The sequence below is a fragment of the Oxyura jamaicensis genome, chromosome 4 (assembly GCF_011077185.1).
Source record: "Oxyura jamaicensis isolate SHBP4307 breed ruddy duck chromosome 4, BPBGC_Ojam_1.0, whole genome shotgun sequence".
Taxonomy (NCBI): domain Eukaryota; kingdom Metazoa; phylum Chordata; class Aves; order Anseriformes; family Anatidae; genus Oxyura; species Oxyura jamaicensis.
The window spans coordinates 45889243-45907875 of record NC_048896.1 but is presented as its reverse complement, the minus strand read 5'-3'; the positions used below and the strand labels follow the sequence as shown (position 1 = coordinate 45907875).

The 18633-nt window shown below is 38.4% G+C and overlaps 1 protein-coding gene and 1 long non-coding RNA gene across 2 annotated transcripts in view; one reads left to right on the top strand and one right to left on the bottom strand.

Moving 5' to 3' along the window:
* Nucleotides 1-12287, top strand: part of ARHGEF38 (Rho guanine nucleotide exchange factor 38) — a 34618-nt gene extending 22331 nt beyond the window's left edge. Inside the window, exons 6-14 of the mRNA XM_035324977.1 lie at nt 827-1026; nt 1537-1670; nt 3321-3425; nt 4616-4738; nt 7177-7497; nt 9138-9278; nt 10351-10549; nt 10727-10983; nt 11821-12287. Of these exons, the coding sequence (XP_035180868.1) occupies nt 827-1026; nt 1537-1670; nt 3321-3425; nt 4616-4738; nt 7177-7497; nt 9138-9278; nt 10351-10549; nt 10727-10983; nt 11821-12006 (1666 nt within the window). The 3' untranslated portion in view covers nt 12007-12287. The remainder of the gene's footprint in view (nt 1-826; nt 1027-1536; nt 1671-3320; nt 3426-4615; nt 4739-7176; nt 7498-9137; nt 9279-10350; nt 10550-10726; nt 10984-11820) is intronic.
* Nucleotides 12288-14782: 2495 nt separating this feature from the next.
* Nucleotides 14783-18041, bottom strand: LOC118166239. Its single transcript, XR_004750400.1, has 3 exons — nt 17897-18041; nt 17100-17231; nt 14783-16098 (listed from the first exon to the last, which is right to left on the bottom strand). It is a non-coding gene; the product is annotated as an uncharacterized LOC118166239 (long non-coding RNA).
* Between the last annotated feature and the right edge of the window lie 592 nt (nt 18042-18633).

The window sequence follows — 18633 nt, the reverse complement described above, 5'->3', positions numbered from 1 at the left end:
AGTGCCCTGTGCCAGCCCTGTGCCCGTGCTGGAAGCTGCGACCTTGCTCCCCACATCCTTCTGCCACCTGGGGCAGCTGCCTGTTCTGCTGACTTCCAGCAGGCCGGACCGAATCTATGTGAATGCCCTGTGTGTTCAGTGTTCCCCCAGACCAGATCTGGTACCCCGGTACCTGGAGGCTCAGGCATCATGCGATGTCGCCTACTGGAAGCCAGCTCAGAAAAATAGCAGGTAAAGGATGGCAAAGCTTGCACTGGCAAGTTGAGAGGTGTTGTGAGAAGGGATGGAGCAGTGAAAGGGCATCCCGTTTACTCACAACATGGAGATGTTGCAATTTTAAGGCTGAAGGCCCAGAGGAGGATGTAATAGCTTCAGTCACATGAATTTCTCAAACTTCCTGTTATTTGCTCTTCCACCTACATCTCCCTTCTTGGGTGTTGTGGTGTGCAAGTTGTACCATACGTGCCCCTCAGACTGAGTGGGCCAGTTTCAGAGGTAATGTCTAAGCAATAGTCTGGCAAGTTGCTGAAAATACAGAAAACTCAGACCTGGTGTATATTTCTCACTGAGGGGGCGAGAGCATGGTTTCATTTACAACGGCCCATGTTCCCTGACAGATGTATCTTATTTTTTGACTTAAGTGGTGATTGCACTTCTATGACTCAGTGCAAAGCATTGCTCTGGTTTTGATATTTTCTGTAGTTGAAAGCTCAACTGAAGGATATAAAAGGCAGCAGCTTCAATGACTAGACAGAAATAATATGATTTTTTTTTTTGTCTTCAAGGAGTTTCTCCTTATGTGACTTTTTCTTGGTATAAATTATAGAGGAAAGCCAAATCTAATGGATATGGGATCCCTGATGATCAAACCAGTACAACGGGTGATGAAATATCCCTTGTTACTCTGTGAACTCCTGAATTCAACTCCTGCTTCTCACCCTGACTACAAGGCTCTACAAGAGGCCCTTTTTGCTATGAAAAACATTAATGTGAACATCAATGAACTTAAAAGGAGGAAAGATTTAGGTAAGAACAAGGCACAGTAAATTCTTCTGTCTGTAGGTTTGGGCTAGCAGTTACAAGAGAGGTTTCAGCTCCAGTCATATTGCCACAACAGTTTTGGAAGTTTATACTTAACTTGTCTAGTACATTGGGCTTCAAGATAGTAACAGATGCTTTAATGTCACTTGTCCTCAGCAGCTATGTTATCTGACAAAGGATGCAGACTCCGGAAACATGAAAATGATGAAAGAATTCATGTCATATCCATGTTCATCATCAGTTATGCAGTTGCAAACACTGATAATAATTAAGACGCTGTGATAGCACTATTTCTTATAGACTTGCCATGCTGAAGCCTTAACTTCACTCTTCTCACGGCTAGCATTGATAACAAGGTTTTCATCATTTTCACACAAGATTACAGCAAGTGACATCAAAGTGTCTGGTCTCAAATGGTTTCATATTTGTATCCCCATCCCTGTGAAAAGCCCTGTGAATACAGACTATTAGTGTCATGAAATTCTCTGTCTGCAGTGCTGAAGTATAAGAGGAATGATGATGATGAAACCCTTAAAGAAAAGTTTTCCCGACTGAATATTCACTCCATTAGCAAGAAATCCAAGAGGGTCACCAGCCATCTGAAAATACTGACGGGGGGAGAACCTCAGGTACTTACTCATCCAACTGCATATTTGCATTGACAGCTTCAGTTCTGCTTTTGCACTGGGCATTTTTAAAGACATTTTGGAAATACAGTTTGTGGTGTTGCTTTTTTCCTGCATCATTTATAAAGTAATTTTCTGAGTGTCACATAAGACAGGAAAGATCTTTGTGATTGAAACAGAAAATAACATAATGTATTCTCTACCTTTTCCTCTTTTGTCTAAGTTTCTCAAACTTCTGATCTTTAGCAGAGAGGAAGTGACTGGTAGTTTTGTGAAAATCACCCTCTGATCAGCTCTTTGTGGATAAATTGGCAATCCTTATTGTTGGTTTTGTGAACAAGTTCTGGCCGTTTTACTCTGCACCTAACATTCAGCTCCTGAGTCCTGCAAGGAAGATGAGTAATACTCCTGATTAGTAAAGGCCACGGCTTTTGCCTCCACATGCATAAGTATCTGTAACCATTAAAATTACCAGAGGCAAAGAACTCTGGGATAAATCCAATGGGGGTTGGGTGGCCAAAACCAAAATGCTCTTTCACAGTTTCAAGGTTGTGATTCAAAACCTACCAGGATAAACACATTCAGAAAAGCTTCAGTCTAAATCTCACAGAAAATCAATTATAACTGACCTTGAAAATGGTATCTGGTTCACCTCACTACATGAGATAGCTGATCGTGGCAAGGTCACTTGCCTTTCTAGATGTGACTTTACAAGATTTGTGCCGTTTTTTTCCTGTTTTGTTTTTTATCATTGGTTTCCCCCTTTCTCTGACGCAAACTACCCACATTTATTTTTTTCTGCTTTTTGATTTGCACAATGGAAATTTTTGTATTTTCACTGGTTTTCCCATCAAATCCCATGGCAGAGTAGAACGCTGACAAGGCTATACAATCAAAGAAAACTATGGAATTAAACTTGATTAAGAGAAGGTGTGTTTTTTTAGGTGCCTTTTTTTTTTTTTTAATTAACCTCAAAATATTTGAGAATTTAGAATAAGGAGATATGTGTTAAAGATTCAGCCAGCCCTCTCTTCTGCTTAAGTAAAGAAAGTCTTAAATTCACATCTCTGAAAAATGCTGTGACCCTTACAGCAACCCTCCTGAAAAACAGACTTGAGATTTCTCAAATTCCTTAACTAAAAAGTAGGCAGAAATAAATGTATTTTCAGGCAGCATAAGAAAAGTAAAGAAGCTCATTTCCAGCTGCTGAGGTTACAAGCTGAAGAGCTGGCGTGGCTCTAGAGCTAACAGCTCCACCTACAGCCTGCCTGGGAGAAATCTCGCCATTACCCACCCGAATGAGCACGCAGGGAAATAATGCTGTGACATAAAACTATAATCACCATTGTTCCCCCAAATGGAGCAACAATATACAAAAAAATTTTTGTATTGAGTTTTATTGATACATGTAGATGTGCTTATAATAAAGCAACTGTTTGCTTCCATTTGGTTTGGCAAAAATTAAAATCTGTCATATTGCCCAGTGTCTTTGACTTTTCTTGGATTAAAATTGGAGATTGGGAGAATTAGGGTCCAATCTGTTCTGCTTTCAAAGGGAGGAGTTCAGGGAAGGTTTGGGATTTTTCCAGCAGAGCCCTAGGCACTTCTTTAATTAGCCAGACTCCAAAATAACAGTGGAAATATCTATTTTAGGTGAAAGATCAAACCTTTAATAGGGAAGAAAAGCTGTTTCGAAGTTTAGAGAAAACTGTGAAATTGTGTGTGAAGAACATTTCATCCTCCTCACAACATCTACAGGTGGGTACATGCCTTTATGAAATCTGTGGCCACAAACCACGTCCATAACCAGTTTAGCAGACATTTCTGCTCTGGTTAGGCAACACCAAATTATTTATAAGCAGGCTTTTCTACATCACACTATTAAATAAATCAGCTGTGCTTCTGCTACATTACTGGGCAAAGAAGTTATGAAGCCCATTTTTCTGCCTTTTTTTGCCTCACATAATTAGGAACCAGGCTCTGTGGAATCCCGTGGGTATAGTGCAGTAAAGAAAGTGCGGTCTGGTAGCACAGTTACTACTTTCAGTCACTGTGCAAAGCCATCATGTATATCACATACAAATCCTGCAGTGGAGCACCAACTAGTTGTCATAAACAATGGCAGAAATGAGTTGCAGCCACATGAATTAAAATGTCCTAAAATATGTGTTTTGGACATAAGGACTCCTTCCTTAATTCTCTTGCTGGGTGGTGTTGAGGGTTAGCATTAGATGGACAGAGTTCAAGTGCTGTACATGTTTTTGCTTTAATCTACCCCTTGGAAGATGTGGGTTGGCTGGTAACTTACTATCTTTTTCCCTCTTGTGGGCAACTTGTCAACTTTGTAGAAGCCACAAGGTGTATGTGTGCCCAAGCAGGACCTGGAGTTTGTTTGAGAGGTAGGCAAGATCAATAGCCAGCTGGCCAGAGCTTATCGCAAACACACCTTGTTTGGTTCAGCAAACAGGGGAAGGGCTGTGAGCTCAGTCGACAAAAGTTGTTGCTTGTAATGGTGTTGACAGTTCCTTATCCAAACAGATGCACACTTCATTAAGATTAAAATTCACTGTAAGTGTAACACACTGTAGTCCTACTTGGTCCTCCAAACAGGCCTTTCAGAGTGCATGGTGCTTGAGCTGGTGTCTTGTTGAGAAGTAGTTAACTTCCAGTGGGACTTGCATTAGACTGGGGCACAGTTTTTTTCAGTTGAATATTAACAACTTTATTCTTCAATAGTTTGCACTGAAAATAGGCAAAACACAGGAAAATATTTTTACAGTAAACAATCCCACAATGGGTGGAAGCTGCACAGAAGAAAAACAAATAGATATGCAAGATAGAAAATATTTCTGATTCCATCAATATTATTGCAGTATCTGCATGAGTGAATGCAGCACGTTAAAACAAATCGTAATGTATTTTCATCTTACTACCATCTTCTCATTTAGGATTCCATACATCTCGCTGCACAGAATATAACTGGGCTTCAGGAAGTCTTACAAGACAAAGAAGATGAAGTCAAGAACCACTCAAAAAAACTAAACAATACTGCAAATCTCTGTGAAGACCTTGTAAGTTTATGCAACACCCAATGTCACACAGATAACTGTGAGAGAACAAGTGTATGCGAGACAGACTCAAGACAGAAAAGAGAGAGAAAAAAAAAAGCCTTAGGAATACATTAGGAAAGATAGATGAGTTTTTTTTTTTTTTTTTTTTTTTTTTTTTGAGTTTCTATAGGAAATCAGATAAAATTCAGTTCAAATACATTGTGTTTCCCTGAAAGAGCTAGAGAAGACTTCTTAAGCTAAATTCCTGTGTTGAAGCTAAAATCTTTGTGCTAAATTTGCATGTTTCTTCTGAGCTTCAGACAAGAGCAGCAGATCTCCGCTTTTAGTAGTTTTGTTACCAATACTCAGAGTTTCACAGTGACTTTTGCAATCTTTGTTATAGTCATGAATTATTATTAGCTCCTGGAATCATAGATCCATGAAAATCTCAATTTTATTACTTTTTCAAGTAAGTTACCATATAGAGAAAAGTTGAACAATCTGGATATAGACAATAAAAATTAAAAAAGAAAACATCACCTAATAAACTGTAACATTTTTCACATATTCTCTGGCTTTCAGTGCCTAAAGGAACTCTAATGCCTGTATCTACTAAGACAGAATAAAATGTCTCTTCAAACAACTCAGGCTGGAAAAATTCAGAGGTGGAGGTTTTCTTAGCCTTCCTAGGTCTGTGCTGACTAAAATGCCTTTCCAAAAAAATGAAAACAGCATCTGCCAAAAACCAAAAGGATTTTTGACAGACCACATCCTCCCAGATAATGACAGGGAAGTGAGATAGTGTATTTCCATTCCTTTGAAGTTCTAGAATTTAAAAAGAAACTCAAAAATTAGTTGTGATAATTAGATTTTTTTTCAATATCTTTAAAATGAATGAGTGCATAAAGTAAAGAAGAGGAACACCTCTATCATTGCAATGATGAATGTGTCCAGAATGGAAAATGCTCCTTCCCCCTCTCTGCCCCATCCCTCCCTTTTCAGAACCATCAAAGAAAAGCAGAAGAAATTCCACAAGAGGTGGAATAGAAAACTTTTCTCAAAACTAAACTTCATAACTCCTATTGACTCATAACCCAACTGGCCTGAAGGTCTTCATACTTTACAGAAAGAAAGCAACATTTTTACAGTGTTTAACTGTAGACATTGTTTTTAACCATGTTTATTTCTATTTATTTTCTATTTGTTTGCGTGTCTTGGATTTAAAACAGTCTTTATCTTATGTATATTTAAAACAAGCAAACAAACAAAAGCCTGTTGTTCTGATGTTGCATAATGAGTAGCTATTTGCATGTTTTCCTGAACGGATGGAGATCTCAGCACTGGGCTCAGAGTATGATATTTCTATCCTTTTGTGCATTTGTCCATAATGAATATCTTCCTCTCATGTTTTAGGGAAAATTTTAGGGCAGAAATCCACAATAGCCTCTTCATTTCCAGAAAGTTTGGAAAAATTGTTTCCTTAACACATCAAAAATTGCTTCACTAAACACAGCCTAGTTTTTCAAGTGGAAATAAAATGGAAATTACCTAGCCAGTGCACATCATCTTGGCCTTGGGAGAGCATTTCTGGTGCTAAAATGCATGTGCCCTCAACCGTGGGGTGCTACAGAGGGGAAGAGGGATGGTTGCTCTTTTATTCTCGCAATCAACCCAAAAAGTTATTTCACAAACATCCAAGTGTTTTAACATGATGATGAGGTTTACTCAAGAAAAGCCTGTTCTATATTTGAACACATGGCTATCAAAAATAAATGTTATTTAGTGCAATATTAAGCCTTTGAGACAATTAGAGGCTAATGGAAAGATCTAAGAAGGATTTTTTTTACCAGTTATCTAGTTTTGCTGATTAAGAGAGATAAAACCAACAAGCATAGCACAACTTAAGTGATTGTATTTGCTTAAAAAGGAATAGAGTTATGGCTATTTCTAGGAAAAAAAAAGAAAACAAAACAAAAGAAAAAAGAAAAAAAAAAGAAACCTTTGATATCATTCAAAACAAAGACTGACATTTAACAAGATGTCATTGTCTCTAGACTTTACATGGGCTGGAAATCTAAGTTTTATTGGAGTGTAACACTGCTAGGCACTAAAAAGCACACTCACCTACTCTCCAACTTCAGTGTTAATTCCTGCACTGACTCTTGCCTCATTTTTTCCTCTGTGGTAAAACAAAGGGCAGTATCACCAACTGCATGCTCCAAGGGACCATTTCCATTATCAGAGACTTTAAGGGGCAAACCTGTTACCCCTCCTTTGCAATGTTATGAAGGAATTTCTAACTCATGCTAGACCCTGTGTGAAGCTGCCTCTGACAGCAGTACTTTGTGAAGAGCCAGTAACAGATTGCTTGTGAGGCTGCAGTCAAGCTTAACCTGTTACTGGGTCTGAAGAACTGTTTGAATGAAATAATATGTAGTTCTGTTTTATTACCTTTCCAGATGGCTCAACTGGACAAGCTTGTTTTGATTCCTCTCTCAGCACTACAAGCCTTGTTTGCAGGCCCACAGAAGCTCATCCAGAAGCGCTATGACAAGTTGTTGGACTACAACAGCTGCCTTCAGAGGTCAACGGGAGAAGAGCTGGACCTGGCAAAGAAAGACTATGAGGCTTTAAATGCACAGCTAGTGGAGGAACTTCAGGTATTCAACCAAGCAGCCAAAAAGATTGTGTTGAACTGCCTGTATTGCTTCATCACCCTCCTCAGGAATATTATGTCTGCAGCACTTCAATCAAATTCTTCTGTGGTGGTGCCTGTTCCAGTAAGTACATTAGAAATAGGCATAGCTCTGCATATATGTCTCTTTTGTCTCTTTTTACTTTCTGCGTGATTTGGGTAGAGATATGTAGGACACGTACCTACATGCTACACCAATTTTACTTGTTCTGCTAAGCAGTCAGGCTTTGGGATTTATTTTATTTTATTTTATTTTTTTCAAGCTCAGCAAAGTTTAAGTTCGCAGCTTAAGTTTTGTCAGCCTGAACTTTTTGCTGAGAATGATCCTAATGCAGCTTCTCCAGGTGTTGTAGCAAAGGTAATGGCAAAAACATGACAGTAAGGCAAAATGGAGGCACTCTCTAGCATTTAACCTTGTTTTTTAGGGAGCTCTGCCCTGAACAGCCCAGAAAACAGGACAAGAGAAATTCTAAGTTCACTCACCGATGACTGCAGAGAAGTGGCTTAGGAGATCTGATGAAATCATTTCTATGAAAAACAAGTTGCTTTTGAATCCAAATATGCTGCAGAAGCTCCTGCACAGTAGGAATAGGCAGAAAGGAATAGCTTCATCTATGCTGACATTTTTAGAAAGTTAAAATCATTTCACTCATGTAGTCAAAGCCACAGCAAGGCAAGGATGCCTATCTGAGCAACACAGAAGTGCATTAGTTCCTCCAGCCCACTTGACTCTGCAGTGTGAGCATTACCTTAAGACTGTGAAATTATTCTTAATTTGTGTGAAAATTATACAATGTTTCAGTTTTGTTGTATTTTTCCCTGGAAGACTTGAATTGTCTTAGAAACACACCTGTGACAATGTCTTCCCCACCTCCAAATCCACTCACCTGAACCGGAACCTAGTAACTGTATCTCAATAAGCCTCTACATGTGAGACACCTTGTACTGAGGCCTTTCTGGAATATCCCTTTCCACTCAGGGACGAACCCAGCACTTTATAGTCAGGGCAGCTGAAAAATTGAGAAAGCAAGGTCAGGATCAAAAGATAGAGCTGCACTGTTTAATTGGAAAATGAAGGCTTTTCCTGCATGAAAAAATTGGATCCCTATAATTTGGCCATATCATGCTTTGGAATACACACTATTGCATCAAGCGTTGCTTTCTATAGTGCTTTTCCTACAAAATTGCCTTTTTTTTTTTTTTTTTTCTTCTGTTTACGTCAGCAAATACATTTGGGGTTAGGCATAGACCAAAAGCACTTACCCAGTGCCACAGAGCTTCAGTTTACCCATCTATCTTTAATCTGGTAGCAGCACACAGTTGCACAAACGCACAGCTGCGGGGTAAGGTACTCCAAGCCTTACAGCACATTGGCCACTCTGTGGTAACTGCTGAGATGTGCATTTGCATCTGAAAGCAGGTGGCTCAGTACCATAAATGCAAGGCTGTTCATTTACATTTTTGTTGCTGTTTAGAATATTTTTTAATGATTAACTCGAATCTCTATGTCTTGTAACTCTAATAGTAATCATTGGAAACTTTTTTTTAAGCACAGATCTTTCTTTTCTTTCTGCCTTGTGCCTAGTACACTATAGGATCTGCAGGAAATTGCAGTAATTTGTCAGGTTTTGTGATTCCTAGTGTTCAGCCCATTAAACCAAATCTGCTGTCTCAAATCTCCTTACCATTTTGTTCATGAGATCTAACCCACCTTTGTGTTTGCAGCTGTCTTCCTCAAGCATCTGTGAAGTGCAGAATCAGTTGATGGAGGAGGTTCACAAGCTGAATTTTGTAAAAGAAAACAGCAGCGCAACCTTTATTGAAAGAAAACTGAGCTTTGAAAAAAAGAAACCTGTCCCTTCTCCGGTGAGTATCATACATCTGAATTGTATATGAATCATCCTCTTTTGATCACTTTAGAGACAAATCCATATTTATGCCACTTAGAGGGCTTGCTCCCTTCATTTGGAATCTGAATTGGGTTATTGGAATGAAGCTGTTCTATTGACCGGTAGCTTTGCAAGATTTTTGATGCTGTCTTCATGTTATTTTAAAAACCTGCTTGAAATCACCTTTGATTATCCTTAGGTCTTTCAGCACACGTTAAGTCCAACGCTGCAAATGCAAAACTGGATCATTTCTCTTGTTAAATGCTCTTGCAGTGAAATCTTATTCTTTGAATTCAGAACTTTTTCTGATTCTTAGCTGCAGTTCTGTTTATATTTGTGTTTACACATGTATGCCCACACATACACCCCCACAGCAGAAGACACATAAACTCCACCAGGAAATCCGCATGCCTGTGGTTCTCAACCTTATCAGACATTTACAAAGCTTTCAGGCATCTAGCTTACAGTACAATATAAAGTCAGCTGCAGATTTACAGGAGAAGCCAAGGAAGCTGGAGGATTCATACACTGACTGAGTATGCTTCCAGCAGTTAATAGCACCTTGCCCTTATATAGCAAAGCAATTTTGTACTATTTGGTTTCTACTGAGTTTTTGCCTAGTGCCTTGTCATGCAAGTTGTTATATGACCCTAGCACACCTCTGCTAATTTTTTTATTATGCTTTTTGCAATTTTACATACGAAATCAAAGATCATTGTTAGTAAAAACAATTAAACCAGTTACAGTTCACATACAGAACACAGGCTCTTGCAGAGTACTGGCTAAGAGATATTTCATTATATTCCTATATTTCTTTCTTTGAAATCTGCCCTTTATTAGTCAGCTATTGGTATAACAGTTGGGCAGGCCCTTGCTGCATATGCAAAGAAGATTTGAGTACCTATAGCTGTGTAACTAACTCCTTGATCTGTGTGTAAGAAAGTAGTCTGCTGCCACATGCAGTATACACTAGTTCTTTTTAATGCATCTGTGCTGTTCTAGAAATGGCTTCAGCATTATTCCTAGTGAATATTTTTTCTTCTTTTTAGCTCGAATCCCCACGCCAAACAGAAGCTGACAGGTCCAAGCTGCTGTCTACATACAACACAGAACTGCTGTATCAAGCTAAGCGCAAGTGTAATGCCACACAGGAATTCGATATTGATTTGCATGAAGGAGAATTGGTGGCTGTCGTGGAGCAAAAGGACCCCTTCGGAAGTACGAGCAGATGGCTTGTTGACACAGGAAGTAAGTTCTTTGCACAAACATCCCAATAACAGCTTCCCTTTGGGCTATTGATTTCTTTTCATTTTCGGCCCCATCTGTTTGCCTCTGTCATACTGACAGCTGCATAAAACAGTTGGTTTTGAAATCGTTTGACTCTATTTTGCTGTTCATTTTTTCTCTTTCTATTCTGATATATAGACCTGAAGGGGTACGTGTATTCCTCCTTCCTGAGGCCTTACAATCCAGCCAAAGTGCAGAAGGATGTAACAGAGAACAACTTCTGTGACGATGATTTTGATAATATCAGCCTCTTTGTCTCTTCACGGCCCTCCTCTGACAGCAGCACAAGTCCAGGGCACAAGAAAAGTGACAGCAGCTCATCTCTTCACTTCTGTGAAAGTCCAGCAACTAATGGCACAGGGACTGGTGCTTTTCAGGATATGGATGATCAGCAAGTAAGTATAATACTTATTGTGTCTTCTTGTTTTTCTTATTTCAAATGCAGAGTTATACTGATTATAATTTACTTTCCTTTTGCACTGGAAAAGACGTGCACTAGTCTGTCAGTACGACATAGGAATTTGATATTCTCTGTTCTCTGGCTTTCTTCAATAGCTACAAGGTAGGAAGATACACAGATAAACTGTGAATCATAGCCCTGTCTTACAAAAGACACACCTTTGCATCACTCCACCACACATACAATGTCCTAGAGTTCTCCCTTTGCAATCAGTTTGTGGATTTTCCCACTTAACTTTGACAAGACAGCTGGGGCAAAGCTGATCAGCAAGGCACAGAAGTACCCCGTTTTTACTGTCTCCAGATCAGATTGCTGCAGATAGGATCTCTGGCAGCTGAGAAGACAGCTTGAGGGATCCATCCTAGCAGCCACCACATTTAAGTGTGGGAGCTTTAGGAGAGGTGATTCTCTATGTGGAAACCTTGCTGTAAATTCTTGGGCTTGTCCAAGGCTGCTTGGTGTGATAACAATAGACACTTGGTATGAGCTGAAAATCTTACCGACATAGCGCTCTGTTTGATGATACCTCAGAGCCTGGTTTGGTCCTTCCCATGCAGAATTCCTCAGATCCTTCAGTTTTACTTTTTGTTTTGGCCCTGTTCTTTGTACTCCGTGCAGCAATTACAGACCATGCAGTTACATAGTGGCTCAGATGCGTTATTACACATTTATATATACAGAATTCATGCTAACACACAATGACAGGGTAAGATGTGGCTGCATTTCTGAATTCAAGTTTTGTTTTCTTTTTTTTGTGGCTTTCCTTTTTCAGACCTTCTATGCTGTTTATGCATTTCAAGCAAGAAATGATCAGGAACTCAGTCTTGAGGAGTACCAGAAGGTTAGGATACTTCGTTTTTCTGACCTGAGTGGCAATAAAGAATGGTGGCTAGCAGAAGCCAAAGGTCAGAAAGGATACGTACCATCTAATTATCTCGGGAAGATGACATACGCTTAGGAACAGAAAGGTCCATTCAGCAAGTTTCTCTGAAGTAGACAATAATAATCTATTACAGTTTGCAGAAAGCAAGGCAAACTCACAATTGACTGACAGAAGCCATGGCATCTGGTACAGTGCACACATGATATTGAGAACCTTCATTCTCCAAAAGCCATCACCTTGTCAAGACCTGAGGGAGAAAACATTTAATAGGAAGACTGATTCTGATTAACATCTCGAAGAGCTTGCTTTTCTATTACCCCATAATTTTCTCTTCTGTCAGTGTCCTACGTCAAAAGTCAACCTACAAGTACACATTGCAGCTAAAGTTATGCTTTTCTTTCATGATATTCAGCAAATAATATTCAAGATGAAGACAAATAGCCTTGAAAAAGGACAAATTCAGTCCTCAGGGATTTGTAGTTCGAACTGAATTATTCCTAAGCCCCTACCTTGATGAACATAGACAAATCTCAATACTCAGAGCTTTTGGGTTGTCTGTTTTTATCCTCAGCCACTTTTGTAATGAACCTTTTTCTCAGTGACGAATATTGAAGTGGGAAAAGAAAAAGGGTTTCATTTTCATAGAAAACATTTCAATTTAAAACATACTGAGTACGTTGTTGCCAGTGGCTGGTCTCAGGGAAGAAGGTAAATTTAGTTAAATATGGAAATGTGGGGAGAGGCATAGCAGGCACAAGAAATAGGTAACGTGAAATAAAGAAGTTACAATTCTCAGAAAAAAAATAACCACAACTACTTCATATGATAGGCAATAATTTGTAGCAATATGAATGCGCCTCTAGGTTTCAAATTACACGCCTCTAGACTAACTGTGTTATAGTGCAGGATCTGTGTAGTGAAACAAAACTTGTGTTATTAGGCTTGGGAATTTATTAAGCTTTAGGGGAAAAAAAAAAGTGAAACAGTGCCTTTCCATGAATATTTACTGTCTATCTGGTTCCCTAGGTCAGATACAGAGATCATACTGTCTAGTGAATAAGCTAGGATTTAAGATGTGTCAGAATTTCTCTTTCAGAAAACAAAACAAAACAAACCAAACCATTCTCATTTTGAAAGAGAATGAACATTAGAGTGAACAGTGAGCGAAGAACGTATTGATGAGCTGATTTACTATTTGCAAAACTCAGGGTCAAACCCCCTGTATTTTGCTAAGGTATCTTAAAAACTTTCAAGGTATTTTAATAAGTTAGAATGGTTCACATCATATCCTCAGTGAGCATGGGAAAACAAACAAAAAAAAAACAAGGAATGACATGATTTTCAAGTCATACTTCTTAAGGTTCACTGCCTGCAGCAATCCTTAGGTCAGGCTGGTGCCCTACACTTGAACTAGACTGAATGGTGATCTAACGATACGTCATTACTTACCATTGATAACTGAGTGTTCATCACAATCTCTTTCAATACAGAAATGCCTAGTCCCTCTAGTGATGAATGAAGACCTTATTGTGCTAAGCACTGCAAAAAGGGGGGAAGAAGCAAGAGACTAGGCCTAAAGCAGTTAGTGTAAGTGAAAGATAAAACTCCTGTCAGATATTTTCTATATTGCTTCATAATTGCTTATTACTGACTGACCATTAAAGTGACAACATTATTAAATTTGATGGGGGGATGTTGCTGATCAAGGGTGTGTGGATAAAGAAATTGTTCTAAAGCTATTGTGCAAGTTTCTACTTTCTGTAGCTGAAGCGCGGGGTATGAAGATAAAATGAACACAAACACTTACTGAGATATAATAGGAAATAACCTGTCAGCAAAGAAAGGATGAGAGAAATGATGGTAGCTGATGCAAAAAAAATGAATCTAGTTGCGTTTTCTTTAGAGGCCTGTATTTTTATTTCATTTTGCTGAAAAAGGTAAAGTTCTCAGTTTTGCTCAGATGAACGTAGATCACAGAGATAAGATCCAGAAATCTGTGCTGGATTAAATCATATGACAGAGACTTTTTGAGTTCTCTGAGATGGACATCCAGAAATCAGCATGTGAAACACTGTGAACGATCCAATGACCAGTAGTAATAGACATCATGTGGTTTTGCCTAACTTGTACATAACTTTATGCACTTCAGTCTTGCTGTTTGCAAGCAAAAAAGGTTCCTATCCATTTTATTAATGGATGAAGCTGTTTTTACAGAAAACTTATTATTTAAATGGAAAAAAATGAAACTGGATGCAGGAGGGCAAGTATCAGCTTGGATGAATGCATTGAGACTTACAATTGATTCTGCCCTACTGTGTTTTCCCTGCTTCAGTGCTTATTCTTAAGATTATGGGGAAGATGTACACAAGAAGCTTTTCAGCATGCCTTACATTTCAAAATATTTTATTTGGAGATGACCTATTTGCAATAGCTGAAACAGTTTTAGAAATGACTGAATTGTATTCAATAGGCTCATGAAGTCATGTAAGCACGATGAAGAAGTTTAGCATTTCAGACGAGAAAATTAAGGGACAGACAGAAAAAAAATCTGAAGTGTTAGTTCTGAAAACTCAGCTTGAGTCATACAGAGGGCTCTGATTTTGAGTGTTATGTGCAGTCCGCATGAAAAATCAGGCTCTGTGAAGGTGTCTCAAAGTCTATGCAAATGCTGCTTTCCAAAATGTTTACTAAGGATCCTGAAGTAACAAGAAATGAAGGATGAAATATAATGTAGCTGGCCACCTCTATGAAATCCCAGTCTATGGTTAGTACCCTTAATTTTATATTGTGGGCTAATTTATATGACTTCATTATATCCTTTTTATCTTTACAGTATCTAGGGATTTGCTAATTTCACTAATAATCACTTTATTAGGTAATTCAGGTAGATCGGCTTATTTAATCATCTTAGAAAGTTGTGTATGTTATGATTTGATATTACAGATATATTGCAAGCTTTTATTTTTCTTTAAAACAAATTAACGCAAACTGCAATCACTGCAAAACATGAAGAGATGCTCTTTGAATCTAAAGCCTTCCTACATCAAGGAGATTTACAACAATGCAAATGAGACTTGCTCAGACACAATGGTCATGCTTTAAATACTAGGATATATGTTAGGTCTCCAGAAATTCCTAAGAACTGTGAAATGTTTTTGCAGCAGTTTCTTTCAGGTAAAGAAGGTTACAGTATTCTAAGAGCTTTCTTGTTCTCATTAATGACAAAACTAATCTATTTTGATTGAAGCAGGAACAGGCTACAGTTTTATTAGACTGATCTTGCATATATTCAAATATGCATTTTACTTACTTGAACAGTTGTGACAGTAAACATGTGCAAAAATTTCCAAGATTGCGTCCACTCAAGCTAAAGTGTTTCTCAAAGCAGGGGCAATTCACTTTAAGTGTTGACATTAATAGCCTGGAACCCAGCAAACGTACAAGCCAATGAACAGCTCAGAGTCTTTGGCAACTGTGTGCTTCATTGCCTTCCCTCTGCTTGAAGGGTGCTTGTGCACCTTAACTAAGAAGTCACCTTTTCAGCAGAAATACAGATTGAAGAATTATTCCTTCTGACTTTGTGATTGAGTAATTAGCACCTTCAAATAGTAGAATACACTTTTGCTGTCATTTTAAAAGAGATTGTAAAAATACAGATATGTGAAATGAACTAGACCTACGAAAGAAAACACAGCTGTAACAATGCTTGTGCTTCGAGATCTATTATTGATAATTCCTCTTACAGTACTGTTCATAAATGGTGAAAAATCTTCTTTTAAATTATTGTAATAATAAAAATTTATTTTTGTAAAGATATGTTGTCTTTTTGTTTTGTTAAAACAAACAACAAAAACATCAATAAGACTTTTTCCAGGAGGAAAGAGCTTTATATGCTACCCAAAGTCTGCCTTTTGTTGTCAGCTATAAGAAGTGTCACTGCAAAATTAGCACAGCAGAGAAAACAGACAGTTGCCTCAAACAATATGCTGCATATTTGGTACACAGCTTATCTATTAATATGTTAGAACTTGCTCAGTACTTTTACAGCAGTGAGATTGAAAATACATTTCAAGTTTGCAAATATCACATTACTTCTGTTCTTTTGTAGGTACTTCTGTCGTTGTGCCCATTATTTTCTGTCACATCCAGCCAGAGTTCCGTCACAAGCTGTAATAGAAAAGAGGTGTATTACTAACGTAACAGAGAACTTTGTGTTAGATGCCAGCATCTTTCCTCTTAGACCTGGATACCACCAGCGGTCCCTAGTCTAGCCAGAAGTGCTCATAGAAACACAAAATGGCTTGGGTTGGGAGGGACCTTTAAGTTCCACCCCCCTACCATGGGCAGGGACACCTCCCGCCAGACTAGGTTGCCCAAAGCCCCATCCAACCTGACTTCAACCTGGCATGTTCATGCAACCAGAGCAAGTTCATTCACATTACTAAGGATATCAAAATTTGGGCATCTATGAATAACATTCTATTTAAGTGGAAGCACAGCATTACCATACCAATTTATGAAATTGGTAAGAAAAGTCAGGTAGCTGTTCTTATAGTAAATCACAGAGCAATCTGGTTTAGGGACAGAAAACCATAGGACTGTTTTCCCTTTTTTTTTTTTTTCTAAATAAATATGAGATATACCTCTCAAAATCCAAAGGACCTTCCTTCTTTCTGTCCTACACTAGATTCTTCAATCTGAAGTGCAAATTCAGTAAACAGTCCTGTAGAATAGATTCCTCTCCTGAAAATACAGTTGCTAATTCCATCCTAACTATAACTTCAAGGCAGAAAGCAACCGTTCCCTTCAATCTAACTCTGTTTTCCAACAGTGCCTATCTTACATATTTAAGCTAAACACTTGACTTAAAAGACGAGGTCTATGCTATAAATCCCTCCAGATCTAATACTTCAAAGAATCACAATCCTGACTGACAGTTTTATACCAACAGAAGACTATATTTCATTTAGGAATCTGGAAAAGTTACAACAGAAAAAAAGTCCTTTGCTGATACATGTTGCAGCTCTACTGCAGATTTTGCTAATACAGCAGCATCAACAAGTCCAGCTAGACTTGGCTTTATTAGAAGGAAACAATGGGGATTCATAAAAGGTATAGCATATGTTATTGTATTCTAAATGAATAGATAACCTGCAGCCAACTCATACCTGGGTTTTAGAAGTAAAAACATCAGGATACACTTGAATCAGGTCTCAGAGGTATTTTAAATGGCACAAGCTACCCATTTGAAAACAAAGTTCGTTTTTTTTTTCTGCTTTTGTTCTCTCCATACAGTGTACCTAAAGAGAAACGCAGAGTTCATATGTAAAATCCTGAACTCTCAAAAGCAAAACTGTACGTATATTCAGAGGCAAGATGGAAGCAATGGAAGCAGCTTGTCTTGAACCTTCCTGTGGGAGCAAATTATACCACTAGTGTGAATACATAGTAGCACTCCAGCCATTAAAAGAATCTATCTTCATACTCTGCTTCATAGCATATGCAACATTGCTCAGACTAACATTTCTGAAGAAAATGCCTCCTGTTTGCAAATGAAAACTGGTTTAATGTCTTTTCCTACTATACCACCATTAAAAACCTCCTGCGATAGGGAGCAGGAAAGATGGGCTGATCAAAAAGCAACAGAAGCTCTGGATTCTTTCTCCTCCTAATGCTGTTATTTTTAAATTGCCCTGGAAGCTTCAGGCACTACAAAGACAAAACCTTTTTTTGTTTGTTTGGTTTTTTTACCCCACAGGAAATTATAGTTAAAGAAAAAAAGTTGTCGATGTAACTAAAGCTATCCTGAGTAAGTGAAGCTATTCCTTTGGATATTTAAGGAATTTTAGCCTAAATCCTAATTGTGGAGAGGGGAAAGGAGGTGAGGGAAGTAGCGGCATACTACCAGCTATTTACACGTATTTGAAACATAGAACAGGTATGAAAAGCTGTAGTTTTCACCTACCTCTTAAACTCTGAGGTGCTTTCATAATTAGAGATGCTCCCCTCAACAAAGGGGATGGAGAGGGGATTGCTGCAGGCTGGTCACAGTCAGCAGGACTCAAAATCCTTTTCTAGTTCTTGAGAGCTGAACAAAACATGGATCATCTGTGTGAGAAAAATCTCAAATAATTTTCTTCAGATAGGATCTTCTGTGAAGCTTATTTTATTTGGGATTGCAATGGCGGGCGTCCTGTCAATCAGGAGCACATTTTAGTAAACAAATCATAACCTTTTATCCCCTATTACCCAACACCTGATCACCTCCAGTTCCCTCATTGGCTGAGTACTACAGTTTCATAAGCTACTCAACACTCCTCTATAACATATGTACATTTTTTTTTTCAACCCTTTAATTTCTCCTTTCTTATGTTTTGAGAACTTGTGATCTTTGTTTTACTGTTCTCACACTGCTCATCCTTTTTCCCAAGCTTTTACCTTATTTTGGAACAGTGAGGCCTTCTACTGTCCACTTCTCTACTTAACATTTCTCCTTATGATGACTACACAGCTACCTTGGAATAAAGAAAAATAATTCTCTACTGCAAAAACACAACTTTGTTTCTCACATCGGGGACAAGCAGAGGGGGCACAGCTGTGAAGAACAGTTCAGGGGTGTGAGTGGAGAGCTAGAAGATATGATGCTTTCTCAACTACCTGTGTCTTTGTAGCAGCATGTAAAACATTATGTGTTGCCCATGT